At 46.2% G+C, this 15,290-nt stretch overlaps 1 protein-coding gene across 50 annotated transcripts in view; it reads left to right on the top strand.

Moving 5' to 3' along the window:
- TACC1 (transforming acidic coiled-coil containing protein 1) overlaps nucleotides 1–15,290 on the top strand; it is a 118,742-nt gene that overhangs the window by 93,248 nt on the left and 10,204 nt on the right. For 22 of the 50 annotated variants that reach the window (XR_014063408.1, XR_014063401.1, XR_014063402.1 and 19 more), the window contains 6 exons: nucleotides 854–1,061; nucleotides 3,458–3,510; nucleotides 9,953–10,078; nucleotides 11,836–11,912; nucleotides 13,271–13,314; nucleotides 14,572–14,732. Coding sequence is in view for 39 of the 50 variants with exons in the window: in XM_081524042.1 (XP_081380168.1) it covers nucleotides 854–1,061; nucleotides 3,458–3,510; nucleotides 9,953–10,078; nucleotides 11,836–11,912; nucleotides 13,271–13,314; nucleotides 14,572–14,732 (669 nt within the window). In the remaining 11 variants the exon portion in view is untranslated. The remainder of the gene's footprint in view (nucleotides 1–853; nucleotides 1,062–3,457; nucleotides 3,511–9,952; nucleotides 10,079–11,835; nucleotides 11,913–13,270; nucleotides 13,315–14,571; nucleotides 14,733–15,290) is intronic. The other 28 variants (XR_014063406.1, XR_014063405.1, XR_014063410.1 and 25 more) reach the window with 3 other exon arrangements.

Raw genomic sequence — 15,290 nt, 5'->3', positions numbered from 1 at the left:
ACTCCAGAAGAAAAAAAATTTTGACACTTAAAGACTTAGGCTTGTAGAAAAAAATTTTTTAAATATAATAGGAGAACTTTAAAAGACTTTCAGGCATGCAAATACATTTCTTTGGGATAATTTCTTAATGGAAGTAGAGAGGAAATACAAATTTAGAGAAGAAAAGGAATGATGTAAATTTCTGACCATTAAGAGCATATTCATGTTCAATTTTAAATAGATGATAAAGTATCAGATCACTAGAGTAACTAAATTGAATTAATAAGCAAAATCAGTATTTAAAATGGAACAAAATTTTTTCCTTTACTTTGTACCTGTATGAGAGGATAGATGTTCTCTGAACTTACTGTAATAATTTCATGACATGTGTAAGGTCATTATGCTGTACATTTTCAAGTTATATAGTACTGTATGTTAATTACATCTGAATAAAACGGGAAGGAAAGATAAGTAAGCAAATAAATAATATATAGCAGATATTATATCCTTTGTAACTGTTTAAACTCATACTGAAAGGTTTTAGATGTCACCTGAAAATACAGTGGAGTACATAAATTTTCCCAAGTAATTTAGTAACTATTGGAGCAAAAAATATGAAAACCACTGCTTTGGGCCACTTAAACTTCTTTCTTATAATTTAGGCTAGAAAAGCCTAATTTTTCAGACCCTGGAGTTGAATCACAGAGGGTAAGCCCTAGAAAATACAACCTTCCATGGTTCAGAGGCTGCAGCTTCTTTCTTGGTTGGTACCCAGGTCCATGGAGAGCATCATATGGAATGGTGGCTGCTTTGCCGTTCTTGACATGTTAGTTTCCCCTTCTAAATAGCAGCATCGCCTCTGTTGCCTTCCCAGGATGAAGGAGCAGTGATCTCCCAGATCTCAGACATTTCTAACAGGGATGGTCATGCTACCGATGAGGAGAAGCTGGCGTCCACGTCATCGGGTCAGAAACCCACTGGGGCCGAGGGGAAAGGTGAGCCAGAGGACGACCTGGAGTACTTTGAATGTTCCAATGTTCCCGTGTCTGCCATAAATCATGCGTTTTCATCCTCAGAAGCAGGTACGGAAGCAAATCTTCATCTTTCTTATGTACATATGCATGAAAATGCCTGGAAGCCTAGGGCAAGGAGGCAGCTTAGAGCGATTGGAGAACCGGGCCCCATGAAGGATAGGTTAGGCTGCTGGTCTGTGCTTTGCTTCTTTGCCTGGAGAGGAGACACCAAGGGGTATCCGTAGACTGCCAGGAAACGTGGATAAGTGTGACAGAATGTACAGAGACACCCGTGTGTGGGACTGCTTGATTTCTTTTCATAATTTATTTCAGTCTGGCCACAGCTTCCAGTGTAGTGATCTGTAACCATGTTGTGATTTTTGAGTTCCTTGTTTCATGTGTAGAAATAATAGTAACTAACAGATACAGTTGCTTCCACATGTAGGCACAGGTTAGAGTGCTTTATGCATAGTAAGTCATGTCTCCTCACTAGATAATGTTCTTTTTTTTTTAATTGCAGTTGATTTGCAATGTTGTGTTGCCTCCAGATACACAACAAAGTGATTCAATTATATGTATGTAATATATATGTGTGTGTGTATATATATATGTATTTTTCAGATTCTTTTCCAATATAGGTTATTACAAGACATTGAATATAATTCCCTGTGCCATACAGTAGGTCCTTATTGTTTATCTGTTTTATATCAGCCAGCACAGATAGCGCCCTGTGCTGAAGCTTCTCGCTGTTTTCCACCTTAGAACATTTTAGATCCAAGGCCCTTTGCCAGGTCCCAGGTTGTATCTGTGGCTTTAACCTTGACTTGTGAAGTGCTTGGCATATTCCTGACTTCATTAACCATTATTGGAAACTCAGCATCTTCAGCAACATAATTTAATGTAGGGCTTTTATACTTAGTTTTAAAAGACCATGATCTATCAGATCAGAGAAACAGGTGGAAATCTGCACTTTGCAAGAGTTATCTCCCCAGCCACCACCCCCCACCCCCATCCAGGTCTGTTTCCCCGTCTGTAAAATAAACACTCCAAAGACTGTTCCAGATTTCTTCCCAGGCCTCTTTCTACTTTGACATTTTCCCCAAAGACCCTTTTTGCCTTTTCCCCTTGTGTCCCTTAACCTGTTACTCAGGCTCACCCCGAGGACTCATGCCTTCACTTATTTCTTGTGTATGAAATATTCTTCTGCACCCTCACCCTATAGAAATTCTACCCCTCCTTGCAGGTCTGTCTCAGAAAAGTCACTTGGTTCCCACTGCATTTCTTCTTCCATTCCCGTTCTGTGTAGTAGTTACACAAGGTTATCTTTGATAACTCCTTGAGGTTAAGGACTGTGAGTGATTCATCTTCAAGTTTCCCCTGATGTAGGGGCCTTATCCATGTCTGTTGAATTACTCCCTTCCTCCTAGGAGGAGATTTCTTTGGCCGAAGCTTACAGAGCTGGGGTTCTGCTAACAGAACAGCTGCTCCTGTTAACCCTGTTGGTGACTGAGTAGCGAGCAGAGGCCTGGTTGCATGGGGGTGGAGGGTGTGGGTTTACAGTGCTTGAGCTGTTGGGGGGGGGGGGTCACCTTTGGGCTGGGTCCTGATGGATACATATGCAAAGGTGCCCCAGGGAATCTCTCACGGGGATGGGAAGGAACCTGCCGCACAGCTAAAATGCCCAGCAGTTCTCTGTGAGTCCTAGGCAAGTGGGAACTAGGCAAGGTCGTCTTGAGGAATTAGGGCTTTTGAGTATAGGGTTTTTAAGTGGAATACCAATGGTCACATTTGTGTTCTGAATAATTCACTCTTGACAGTGCCTTAAAATAATAATTTGTGATTGTAGGTGGAGGATTGTAGCTTTAGTGTTTTCCATATTTAAAATTTTTCTTTGGCAGATGCATATGAAAAAAACATAGTGTTGGTTTTTTGTCAATGTTGACTCCTGTGGTAGAGTGGAAATGGGGAAGCCAGCTTGAAGGGCGTGGAGAGGACACTGCGTTTCCAGACATCGAAATTTAGAGCTCTTTTTTTTATCTGCTACATTAATTCCATTGAGGGTACCCTTCAGGGCTGGAATTTAGATTCTTTCCCCAATTTGTTAATAAAATACCTTTCAGTGTTACGGTTTCCTTTTTGTGAAATGATCCTGCGGTTAGTACAACTCATTTGCAAAACTCTTCATGGACACAAGGGGGCAGTCTTGCCGTTCTCTCCACTTGAGGACTCGGTTCTGCCTGTGGCTGACTGGCCCCGAGCGCCTCTTTCCTCTGGGCGTTCTGGACTTTGAACACAGCACAGCGGTCAACAGAATGCAGTGTGCCTTTGAGGATCTTGAGATACTGGGGTTCAGGGGTCCATAGATGTCCTTCCAGGCCCACACTGGGGTTTTCCGGAGTCTCTCAGTGGGAAGGAAAGGCACCCATCTCTCGGGATGACTATAAAAATGACCCTCTGTGTTTTAGGCACCGAGAAGGAGCTGTGTCAGAAGATGGAGAAGGACGGACCCACCGTGCCCGTGAGTTCCCAGGCTCATGGGGGTGCAGGGTGGGCATGGGGCTTTCAGTCTCTGTTTTGAAGCCCATGTTAACTCAGTAATTAAATTCTTGTCAGTGTTTGGTGATGGGCATGACATAGAAATAAAGCTCAGTTCCTTCACCTGGGGAGCTCAGCGCCTGTCTGAGGTGTCTTGAGTGAGACCACCAGCACTCAGACGGTAGCTGAATGTCCCCAAATGTCCCCCAGGTGTAAAGTACAGCCAGCATTTGAAGCCATGGTACCAAAAAGAAAGGAAAGTGAAATGCCTGTAGCTTTTTATATTGATGACATGTTGACGTTTTGGATCTGTTGCGTTAATGAAACTATATTATTAAAATTAATTTCACCTATTTCTTTTTACTCTGTAAATGCGGCTTCTGAGAATTTTTAACTTACACATGGCTTCCATTATTTCCCTGGCCCCAGATACAAGGTGGAAACCGTCCCCCTGTGGTGAGGGCTGCACAGGGTGCGTCCCCAGGGCTGACCCACAGTATGGCAGGTGTCGGGAAGGCTGGATTTGAGCTAACCGAGCTAAAAACAGGTTTTTTAAACTTTTAGGCTTACGAAAGTAGTACAGAGAACTCCTGTACCTCCTGTACCTATCCATGCTCCTCAAACATTAACCTTTTCTGTAATCACAATACAGTTATCAGAATTCATTAACACTGATGCAGTATTGCTATTCCGTCTGTAAACCGTATTCAGGTCTTATCAGCTGCCCCAATAACGTCCTTTTTCTGGCGCAGGATCCAGGGCAGGACCCCAAAAGCCATTTGGTTCCCATGTTCTCAGTCTCCTTTAATCTGTGATAGCTCCTAATCTGTCTCTGTCCTCCCCGACCTTGACTCTTTTGAAGAGTGCTTGTCAGTTGTTTTGTCAACTTTCTTGGGATTTGGGCTCGTCTAGTGTTTCCTCGTGAGGAAATTCAGTTCATGCATTTTTGTTTCAAGTGCGTCAGAAGTGACCTTGTGGGTATCAGTGTGTCCGTGTGTCCTGTTATTGGTGGAATTAACTCTGATTAAGTGTTGTAAATCCATCCACTTTTGTCAAACCTCTGCCCACCACCAGCCTTTTTAAATATGGTGGCAATTTCCTTTTCCAGGGGTTTTTCTGTCCTCCTTTTCTGTAAGCTGGAGTTGTTCCTTTTTCCTTAAACGGTTTCATTGGCTTTCCTTGTCTCTAGGCTCAGCTCAGACTCAACTGCTGCTGACTTGGTTCTCTGCATGAACCCTGCCTCCTTCCCATATCGCATACGTGCCCAAGCAGATGGGGTTTCGTTCAGTTCTGTGGACCTGCCCCTTGGGGTCACTGTCTGTTCTCCCTGGCTTCCTCCATGAGGTGGGGCCATGACTGTGCTCACTGCTGTATCCCAGCCTTGACCACAGTGAACACTGCTTAACACAGGAGCCGGTATACTAGGAATACAGGGAGAGCTGAATCAGGCAAGTTCAGTGTTAGACCTGTGGCCTTGAGACATTTGTGTGCCCAGCTTCTCGGTTCACATTTCCTGTAGGCAGTGAGAAGCACACAGCACAAGTCAAGAAGTGTGGCTTGGCTTTAATGGATCTGAGGGGCCTTAGGATGGCTGAAGCTGCAGGAGTAGGTGAAGTTGTCATGGAAACATTCTTTACCTTGATCCACAGTGAAAATACATTTTTACGTCTTTTTCTGGCCACTCCGGTAGGCTTGCAGGATCTTAGTTCCCTGACCAGTGATTGAACCTGGGTCCCTGGCAGTGAGAGCAGCAAGTACTCACCACTGGGCCGCCCAGGAATTCCCATGTTTTGCATCTTGACTAATAGATACATATGAAACTCTCTCCACATATGCATTTGTATTTTTATAAAACAAATTGAACAAGACAGTATCCACTTTTCTTCTGGTGGTTCATTCTGATTTTTTCTATTCTGGTACAATTTTTTAATGCACATTATTTGCTCTAGTAACTGTTTTCATGACTCACGTTGGGCTATGACCCACGTGTTTCTCTGGAGGGCGCAGAGTGAGTGATGTGGGGGCGGGGTGGGGGGGCCTGTGGACACCAGGCAGGAGGAGGACATGCACACAGGGGTCAGGGATGTCACAAAGGACAGTTGTTTCTCGACAGAAGCACTACTCTGGGATTGAGGGGGTTTCTCTGCAGCGCCCCCTGCAAAGAGCACGTCCTGGGTCATGATCTTTGAATGGTAATCCCAGTTGAACTGGCTGAAATTAATTTCTACTTCCTTAGAATGTTGAATAAACATTGCATAAAGAACTTGCGATGTTCAAAATGCCACGTAAGAAATCTGTTCAGGGCTTCCCTGGCGGTCCAGTGGTTAGTCACCTCCGGGCTCAGTTGGGGTGGATCCACTTCCAGCAGCTAAGCCTGTGTGCTGCGCTACTGAGCCCCCACGCCTAGAACGCGCTCTCCGCAACAACAGAAGTCCCCGCAATGAGAGGCCTGTGCTCTGAAACAAAGAGTTGTTCCCACTCACGGCTGCTTGAGAAAGCCTGCACACAGCAACAGAGACCCAGGGCAGGAAAAAGAGATCGCTTAGTTTCAAAAAAGAGAAATCTGTTCAATCTAGCCTTTGCCTTTGTGAGCCTCTGAGTGTTGCTCTGAAGGGCATTCCTGTTGCATCCTCCATCCAGCTCTGGGGAGCGACCAGGGAGAAATAACTCAGGGCAGAGGACAGTTGTCTCACTTCTCAGCAGCTGGTCTGCAGCATCTCTCACTTAGGATTGAGTTTATTATTTCTTTCAGAGAAATCTTAAACTTCTCAAACGTTGAGTTCACAGTGTGTCTCTCTTAGATGTGGCAGGGGGAGGGGGCCCTGCTCTGACAGGTTCAAGGACGAATGGGATGAGCCTGACAGACGAGGAACCCGGATCCTCCCATGCACTCTCCCTGGACTCCCAGGACAAGTGCAGAGAATTACTTTGTGGCATCTGTGCTCACTGTCAACTTGCAGCCAAGACACCCCTGGGCCCCACTGTCTGTAGACGGGTCTTCATGGGTCCTCAAGGGTAGATGCTTTGTGGGACGGGGATAAGAACTAGGAGATGTGAAGCAGGATCCTTTCGGAAAGATGTAAGTGATAAGTGATCTGATTGGTTTAACATCTTTATTAAACACATACTAGGTTGCCCAGCCCAGGAGGAGATGGCTGGGCCGGTTTCTGGTGATGGTAGGTTCTGTAGGCTTTCTGTGTTGTTTGAGAAACATTATGAAAGACTGAGGAATGTAAAAAAGCTAAATAAATGCTAGAGGACTGAGAAAGGCAGCTAAAATAGGCCACAGCTATAAATTCCTCATAAGAGCTGTTGCATTTTCTGCCACTAGGCTTGTGGCGTTTGGCCAGGCAGCGGGAGTGGCCGGGGGGAGCCCACGCTTCTGAGTGTGTTCGCCCCCGTCTAAGGTCTGATCTTCCAGTCCAGAACGCTGCCCCTTGTAGACACCTCTTCTGTTAGAGTGAAGTCGTTAAACAAGCAGGCAGGCCGAATTCAGTTATCCCCTCGCAGATGACCGAGATGCAGAACTCCAGAAGAGACAAATATTTTCCCTACCAAGAAAACTTGGCTTATTTCCCAAATTCTTGCTAACATGAGGGTCATGGAAGGCACAGGGGGCCAGTTTCCCAGAGTTGACTTGACTCAGGGATTCTGACCTAGTGCAAAACGAAAGACTGATGTATAAAATGTATTAATTTAAAATCAGCAGTGTAACAAGATGAACCAAAAGTGTGGGCAGTACCTAATAGGCGAGTTACACAGAGGAAGCAAGACTGCTGCGAGGAGGTTTCTTCTTTGTTTAGTTTTATTTTTTTTGCTGCATCGGGTCTAAGTTGTGTCATGTGGGATCTTACATTTCAGTGCTTGGACTCTCTAGCTGTGGCTCGAGGGCTCAGTAGTTGCAGCTCGAAGGCTTAGTTGATCTGTGGCATGTGGGACCTTCGTTCCCTGACCAGGGATCAAACCTGAGTCCCCAGCATTGCCAGGAAGATTCTTAACCACTGGCCCTACCAGGGAAGTCCCCACGGGGAGGTTTCTTGGTGAGTCCGTGGCACAAGAGGCGAGGGGGCGACTCAGATGTCCGGTGTGCTAGTGACCAAGTGACTGACAGCACACGCTCTCGATCTCCTCATTTTGGGGTCAGGAATCCCGGGGCGGCTTGGCTGGGTGCCTCTGACTCGGCGTCTGTCACTGGCTGCAGTCACCTCCGGGCTCAGTTGGGGTGGATCCACTTCCAGGCCCTCTCACACGGCGGAACCTCCCCACGTGGCTTCTCCATAGAGCTTCTCACAGCCTGAAGCCTGTTTGTAAACCAGTGTCACCCTGTGACGTTTACCATCTTCTGTTCTTAGACGAGCGTCACTGGGTCCAGCCTAACTCAAGGTGGCAGGAGGCTGCAGGAGAACTCATACAGGAGCTGGGGTCCCTGGGGGCCGTTTTATTAGAGTTTGCCGACCGCAAATGCCTTCTGGCTCTGGTGACGGGTCTCTCCCAAGATAAGAGTGTTTCTGGGGGACCTCGAGCTTCTGTCAGGTGGTGGGCTGCCCTGCCCCAAATGCTGCTGGAATGGGCACTGCCAGCCTGTGGCTTTTGCGTTTCCCGTATCTGTGGCCTCAGGCCAGGGTTTCTGTGTTAGGCCCTTGGCTGAGGGCTGTGAAGCTGTATGCAGAAATGGTGTGTGTGTCCGAGTGTTTGCTAGAGTGAGGGTGAGTGTGTCTGAGTGTTTTCTAAAGCGAGGGCGCGTCCATAATGACCTTGAAAAGTTTACAAACCCCTGGTCTAAGTTGACCTTGGATTTCCTATTCAAGTTTGATTCAAACAAGACACCAGAGAATCAGATTGATTATAATCAGTAACTAATTGGTCAGTCATGCTGACATTTTAGATGATTAAGATTATTCCAGAATCCTAACCCTAAATCTAATAATTAAAAAAAAATGATTCCCAGGTCACTTTGGCTGGCGTTTTGGGTGTTATTGGATCAGATTTTTCTCCATTTATACAAAAAGTTAACATAGGTGGGAGGAAATAGCCCTCAAAAATGCTTTTTTAGGAAGAAAACTGGTACAGAGCCCACATTGCTGTGAAAAACAAAATCCTAAATGCACATGGCTCCTGGAAACGCATGTTTATGGTCAAAAATCAGGCTGGCACCTCAGAAAGTGACATGTTTGCAGAAAGGAGCTAAAAGCTCTGGCAGGAAGGCCCGGAATGAGGAACCTCAGCCCAGACCCTGAGGCCTGTGCCCTGACGGCACCGCTGGGTCCACACGCCAGTCATCGGGGCCTCTGCCCTTCCCGATGACCCCGGGTCATCCCGGGGTGGGGTTGGCGTTCACTTATCTTCACCATTTCTGCCTGCTTAGGCCTGAAAGTCATTTTAGAAACATTTCCATCCAAAGTAGCTAAAGCATAGTATACAGGAGGCAGTATGTAAAAAGGTTGACGCTCGTTTTGAAATTTATTTCCATGCACTGCGTCATCCCCAGAAATCCCCAGGTTCACAGGATATTAACAGTGGATGTTTTCCTCTCTTCTGCACTTGACTGTCTGGTGACTGACCTCTGAGATAATTACACTTTCTCCTTTTTGAATGAGAAGAAAACTTCTCTAAGTCACCTGTTAAAAGAGAATCTAAGACCTACCTGATACTCATTAGAATGTTTTTTCCTCTTTTAAAAAAATTTTTACTTTTTATTTTTGTATTGGGGCATAGCCAGTTAAAAATGTTGTGATAGTTTCAGGTGCACAACAAAGGGACTCAGCCATGCATGTACATGTATCCATTCTCCCCCATGGGCTTCCCTGGTGGCTCAGAAGTAAAAGAATCCGTCTGCCAGTGCAGGAGACAAAGGAAACTTGGGTTCGATCCCTGGGTCAGGAAGATACCCTAGACCCTAGAAGAGGGCATAGGAACCCACTCCAGTATTCTTGCCTGGAGAATCCCATGGACAGAGGAGCCTGGCTGGCTACAGTCTATGGGGTTGCAGAGTCAGATATGACTGAGCGACTAACACGCACATTCTCCCCCAAACCCCCCTCCCATCCAGGCTGCAACGTAACATTGAGCAGAGTTCCCTGTGCTGTATACAGTAGGTCCTTCTTGTTGGTCACCCATTTTTAAATACAGCGGTGTGTACCTGTCCATCCCCAGCTCCCTAACCATGCCTTTCCCCTGTCCTTCCCCCTACCCCCACTCACAACCATAAGGCCATTCGTTAAGAATGGTTTTTCCTTTAGATCATGCTGTTTTATTTTTGTTTTTAAGCTTTCCCCCTGCTGGTGCCCTCCCCCCTCGTTTTTTTCCCCCCTTCCAACCTGTTTTTAAAGGATGTGATCATTCTCATCAGGAGGAAGTCGTGGAAGGGTATTTGGGGTTAAGCAGCCGAGGCCCTTACGTCTTACCTGTGCCTGCTCCCCCCACAGGCACTGCTGGAGTCCCCAGTGGAGAAGAGCCCCGTGTCTGTGGCCTGCGGAGTGGAGAGCCCCCTGGACGGCATCTGCCTCAGCGAATCAGATAAGACTGCCGTGCTCACTCTGATAAGGGAAGAGGTGAAGGCTTCCCCGCAACGTCCACTTGTTGCTCATTTCTTTGTCAAACCCATGTGCCAATGGGGAGATTCCATGTCTGCTGGCTTGAGTTCTTGCTCCCCAGCTGGAGAGCTCATATAAAGGGCTCTCTGTAAAACGGCCCTTTGGTGCTGGAGTCCTGGCCTTCTGGTGTCCAAGGGGCAAAGCTGACGCTTGGAAGGTTCCTTGAGAACTTCAGCACATTTCTTTATCAATTATCCTTGAAGTTTTAAGTACCAAATTTTCCCAACTTTACGTACATACGTAACTAAGTCAGCACCTTCGTTTTGCAGAGGATATAGACTCATGCCTAAAAGTTCCTCAAATTCTAGACTTGTCGGAATATAAAATTGCTTCCTACCTTCATCCATTCTTTAATTAACTCTCAAGTTCCTCTGTCGCGTTTATTGAACATCTTCTGTCTGAAATAGATCACTTCTGGGCTTTTCCTGGGTGATCTGGAAAATAGGAAGACACTTGTTAGGTACCACTAATTCGTTTCCACCTTCCCCTTACACCTCTGTGCTGTGTTTGATGTGTTTGGTTTATATGTTTCTTGGATTTCATCAACTTTTTTAAAAGAAGGTAATTCCCTTGGTATAGTGATTTTATTTTTATAATGTGATGAAAATGGTTAATTAAGTACCTCTGACCTAGGTCTTTCAAACCTTTAAAGCAGAGCAATAACTTTGGTAATTAGTGGTGTCAGCTAGTCCTGTTGTCAAAACGCTGTGGTCAGGAGGCTCCACAAAGTCTTGTAAATGAGAAAAATGTCTTCTTTCTTCTGAGAGTTAAAATTATGAGATAACCACTGACCAGATGCATCAAAGCAAAGATGTGCTAGGACTTCCCTGGTGGTCCAGTGGTTAAGACTTTCCCCCCTGCAGGGGAAACTAAGAAAAGATCCTGTATCCTGTACAGAGTGGCCAAAAAAACACAAAGATGTGCCTGCTTCCCTGAAGCAGAGAGGCAGGCTTCTGGTTCTTGAAATCCTGCTTCATGGCACCAAAATAAAGATTGTACCAATTAGAAAGAAGCACAGGGAAGTATAATCACAGGAGGACAATAGGTACCCATCTGAGCCCTGTGCAGGGGAAGAGGCGTTTGAGACTGTAAATTTGGAGTGTTTCTTTCCAGCTAGCATGGACCTCCCAAATGTAGGATATGGGTCTTGGTCTAACAAGCAGGATCTTGCCTACCGTGAGTTGGGTGCCTTTGCCCGGAGGCACTGACCTTCTGAGCCCTATTCTGACTCAATCCGAAATCTCTGCAGTAAGAGACTACCTGGCCAGGCCAGCTCCCCCAGCTCTGATCCTGTGCCGGTTTCATGTCTCAGCCTAATTACTAATAAAGTGGGCTTTGGCATCTTACCTTTAAGAGGAGTCTGCCAAACCAGTGGCTCAGCTGTTGGCGTCCTGACCCAGCAGGATTCTAGGCCGAGAGCCAGACCCTGGACCAACGTGGAGTTTACAGAGATGGTAATTCCCACCTGGGGCTTTCTTGGGAGAGGTTCTGCTCCCCTTCACCCTGGTGACCACGTTCCAGCATCCTTATGTGGTGACATTTCCCCAGTGTCTGGGAGCATTACACACAGAGAGGTTGAGGTTTTTTATTCCTAATGTAGATTGAATATCTTGGGATGAACATTAGCTGTGGGTTGTTTTCAGGCTCTAGTCTTGAATTCAAACTGTAAAGAGACTGAGTCGGAAAACCTAAGCTTTGTCTGCATTATAATCTAGATAATCACTAAAGAGATCGAAGCAAATGAATGGAAGAAAAAATACGAAGAAACCCGTCAAGAAGTCTTGGAGATGAGGTTAGACTGGAGGTTTGGGGGAGGGGTGGGTACCTTTATGTATTATTAGACTTAGTGCAAAGGAAGTGATGACAGTACTTGCTTACACAGAACCAGCTCTTGAGAATTTGAGGGCTTTGTTATTTGTACCTTAATTTGTGATGGGTAAGGTCATTTCCTGAGGATTGCTGACCAATTACTGTATTCAAATGTGGTAGCTTATTTTGGGTTGTTCAGAACATGACAAGTAAGCAGAACCCACAGAATCCTTGTCTTTTGAAAAGACAAATTTGTGCAAAAATACCCATTTGAAATACAGAGTAATAATAAGATTTATTGACATCTTCAATTGTGGAGGCATTACAATCCATAATCCTTTTCTAAAACAAACTGTACATGGTAGCTTCAAATTTCATAGCCACGAGATAGAGTATAAAAAGCATTTTAACAAGAAACAAAGCTGATGGACTGTAACTTGGAATCTCTTTACCATTCACTCCCATATTTAGGAGCTGAGAAATAAGTAAAAATGGCCTCAAAGAGTGGGGGACATAAATAATTTACAGACTGTTCATTGGCACTTGGATGGAACATTTTAAATGGGTCCACTCTAGTTTGCTTCTCTTGTATTGTTTGGTGTTTCGAGTGCTTGCTGGGTCCCTGTGCCGGCTGTTGGGGAGGAAGGCACAGCCCCTGATCTCGGGGAGCTTTCAGCCGCCTTCGTGAGAACTTGGATGCCTGGTCAGAGTGAGGACCAAGGTGGTTCTTCTCACCGGGGGTCTCAGGGAGGGGTGCCCGTCACTATAGGGTCAGGAAAAGATTGCACTTTTCCTGCATGAACAAGACAGGGTGATTTTTAAATAACTTTGAATAACTGAAATGCTTCTGGAATTAGGACAATAAGATAAAACCTGGATCTGAATCACAGGGGACTCACTGCCTGTAAGAGTGGATTGAGGCCAGGAAAGCCTGAACTCAGATCAGGTCTCTTAGGAAGAGCCCCCAGGATATCATTAACTCATTTGGTAAAAGAGTCACTTCTCTAAGCAGAATTCATGGACTGCCTTGGGGTCATTCACACAGGTGCAAAGAAAAATGAAGGCAGTTGTTTTGGTGGATTCTTTACTAACTGAGCTATCAGGGAAGCCCAGATAAAATGCAGGCCTTGTTAAACAGAACCTTGAGAAAAGCCTTTCTGAGCATTAACAAATCTTACATTAAATGTAAAAAAAAAGCAGGGGGGCACCCCAAAGCAGGTAACTGGGTTATGTGGGTTTGTCAGTACCTGTTACTGTGTTTAATTGTTTAGGGCAGCATTTGTCCAACTTCCCTTGTCTGGATATTCTCTTCTGATAAGACTTTCTGTCTGTTTGTTTAAGGAAAATTGTGGCTGAGTATGAGAAGACCATTGCTCAAATGATTGGTAAGGAAATTTTTCTCTAGAATATGAAGCTCAGGATCCAAAGATGATTTTCAAATCAGAATATAAATCTCAGTTTGTCCATCCCTGAGATACAGTTGATTTTCATTATATGCAGTTGTTGTTTTTATAAAATTGCCACAAACACTGAATTAGGCAATTCTAACTCACTGATCCTCAGGAAGGCAAAGCAGGTACCTCTGAGCCTGTGGTCACAACAATTTTGTCAACACATAACCTTATTCAAGGTGTACTGTTGTTTCATTAATACTGAGCTCATACCCGGACGAAGCTCATCTCACATGTATTTTCCCCCTAAGACACCTCTAGCCTTGTAACTTTTAGGACACAAGATAGCTCCACAGCCCCAGGCTTGGGGCCCATTTAAAATTCCCCAACAGGAAGCACAAAAGTGCAAACATAAGGCCTGAAGTAGACTAAAGAGGGCCCTAGTTGGCAGGATGAAACATGGCAGAGCGTGTCCTGGTGCAGCCTGAGGCGAGCACGTGCTCGGCGGGCGACCCCGGTTCTCTGCCACCCCACACGTCCCCCGAGCGGCCAGGAACCCACCGCACATCTTGACTTGGAGGCGACACGGGAATCACAGTGAGTGGGCGAATTCACAAATACAGAATCTGCAAATACTGAGGATCCGTTAAGATTAGATTCCTTGTAGAGGATGAACACGTCCAGCACCAGGGTGGGCGGCCTCTCCACATCCTTCCTCCCACCCCGCTCCCCACCCCCTCTGGGGGGACGTCTCTGGGCCTCACTCCACTGCAGGTCCCGCTTTCCCTGCGTCAGACCCAGCAGGGCCTTCAGAAAGGAGAGCGCTTCATCCTCCTGCATTGAATTTAGAAGCTCTTGTAGCCACTGTCATAAGGACTGACTCCCTGAGTCACTTCAGGTCTCTGTGCATTAACCGAAGGGCTGAGATGATAATTGATGCCACCCATGCCACCTGACAGCTAGGGAGCTGCGTGGCTCCTGCCCTCAGTTCCTCCGGGTCTCTGCTCACATCTCTCCTCTGACAGAGGCCGTTTGGTATAAAAGGCACCCCACCCTCTTGCCCTGCTTTGTTCCTTTTCCCATCACGTGTTGCCTGTCTCCCCCACCAGAGTGTCAGACCTTGAGGGTGGAAACTTGTCGCCTTCCTTGGTGGGTTCCGCCCCCCCGCCCCAGAGTACTGCCTCTCAGCTCAGGAGGGCAGCTGTGAACTGTCTGTTGGGTGAGTGCGTGTTCTCTGATCGTGACTCACAGAAGATGAACAGAGGACAAGCATGAGCTCTCAGAAGAGCTTCCAGCAGCTGACCGTGGAGAAGGAGCAGGCCCTGGCCGACCTCAACTCGGTGGAAAGGTCCCTCTCCGACCTGTTCAGGAGATACGAGAACCTGAAGGGCGTCCTGGAAGGGTTCAAGAAGGTACCTGTCCTTTGCCTTCGTCTCCTTGGTGGTGTGTCTTCTTGGTGACGGGTCATCAAACACAGGGCCCAAGGTGTGGGTGGCCTGGAAACAGGGAATCAGGGACCCTGGGTGGCGTGTCTGAATCATTCCTCTCCTCAGTCAGGGCAACAAGCCCTGGACACGACCAGACTGTGGCACAGTGTAAGAAGCTGGGGCCCTTAGACCTCAGGAGAGTTCTAGAAATGTTCTTTTTGATCATTCACCAATTTGTCAAAAGTAAGAGGGAGTCAAGCCATAGCACTGAAAAATTCAAGCTGAAAGTATCAAAGAAGGAAGTGTGAAGTTTCAAATTTGAGTGTTAAGTGGGCATATTGACTTAATTTGGTCACTCACCATCACTAAAGACACATTTATAGCAGTGAGCATTCTTTTTTTCGAATTGAAATAAAAATGACTGTCCAGTGTGTCCAAAACGGGAATCAGATTGCCCTTCAATTTTTCTGTTTGTTTTTGGCTGCACTGAGCCTTTGTCACTTTGCCGGAGCCTTCTCTGATTGCAGCGAGCGGGAGCCGCTC

The sequence above is a fragment of the Giraffa tippelskirchi genome, chromosome 8 (assembly GCF_054371585.1).
Source record: "Giraffa tippelskirchi isolate mGirTip1 chromosome 8, T2T-mGirTip1v1.2.pri, whole genome shotgun sequence".
In the NCBI taxonomy this organism is placed as follows: Eukaryota; Metazoa; Chordata; class Mammalia; order Artiodactyla; family Giraffidae; genus Giraffa; species Giraffa tippelskirchi.
Note: the sequence above shows the minus strand (reverse complement) of the source record. Positions and strands in the feature narration are given on the sequence as shown.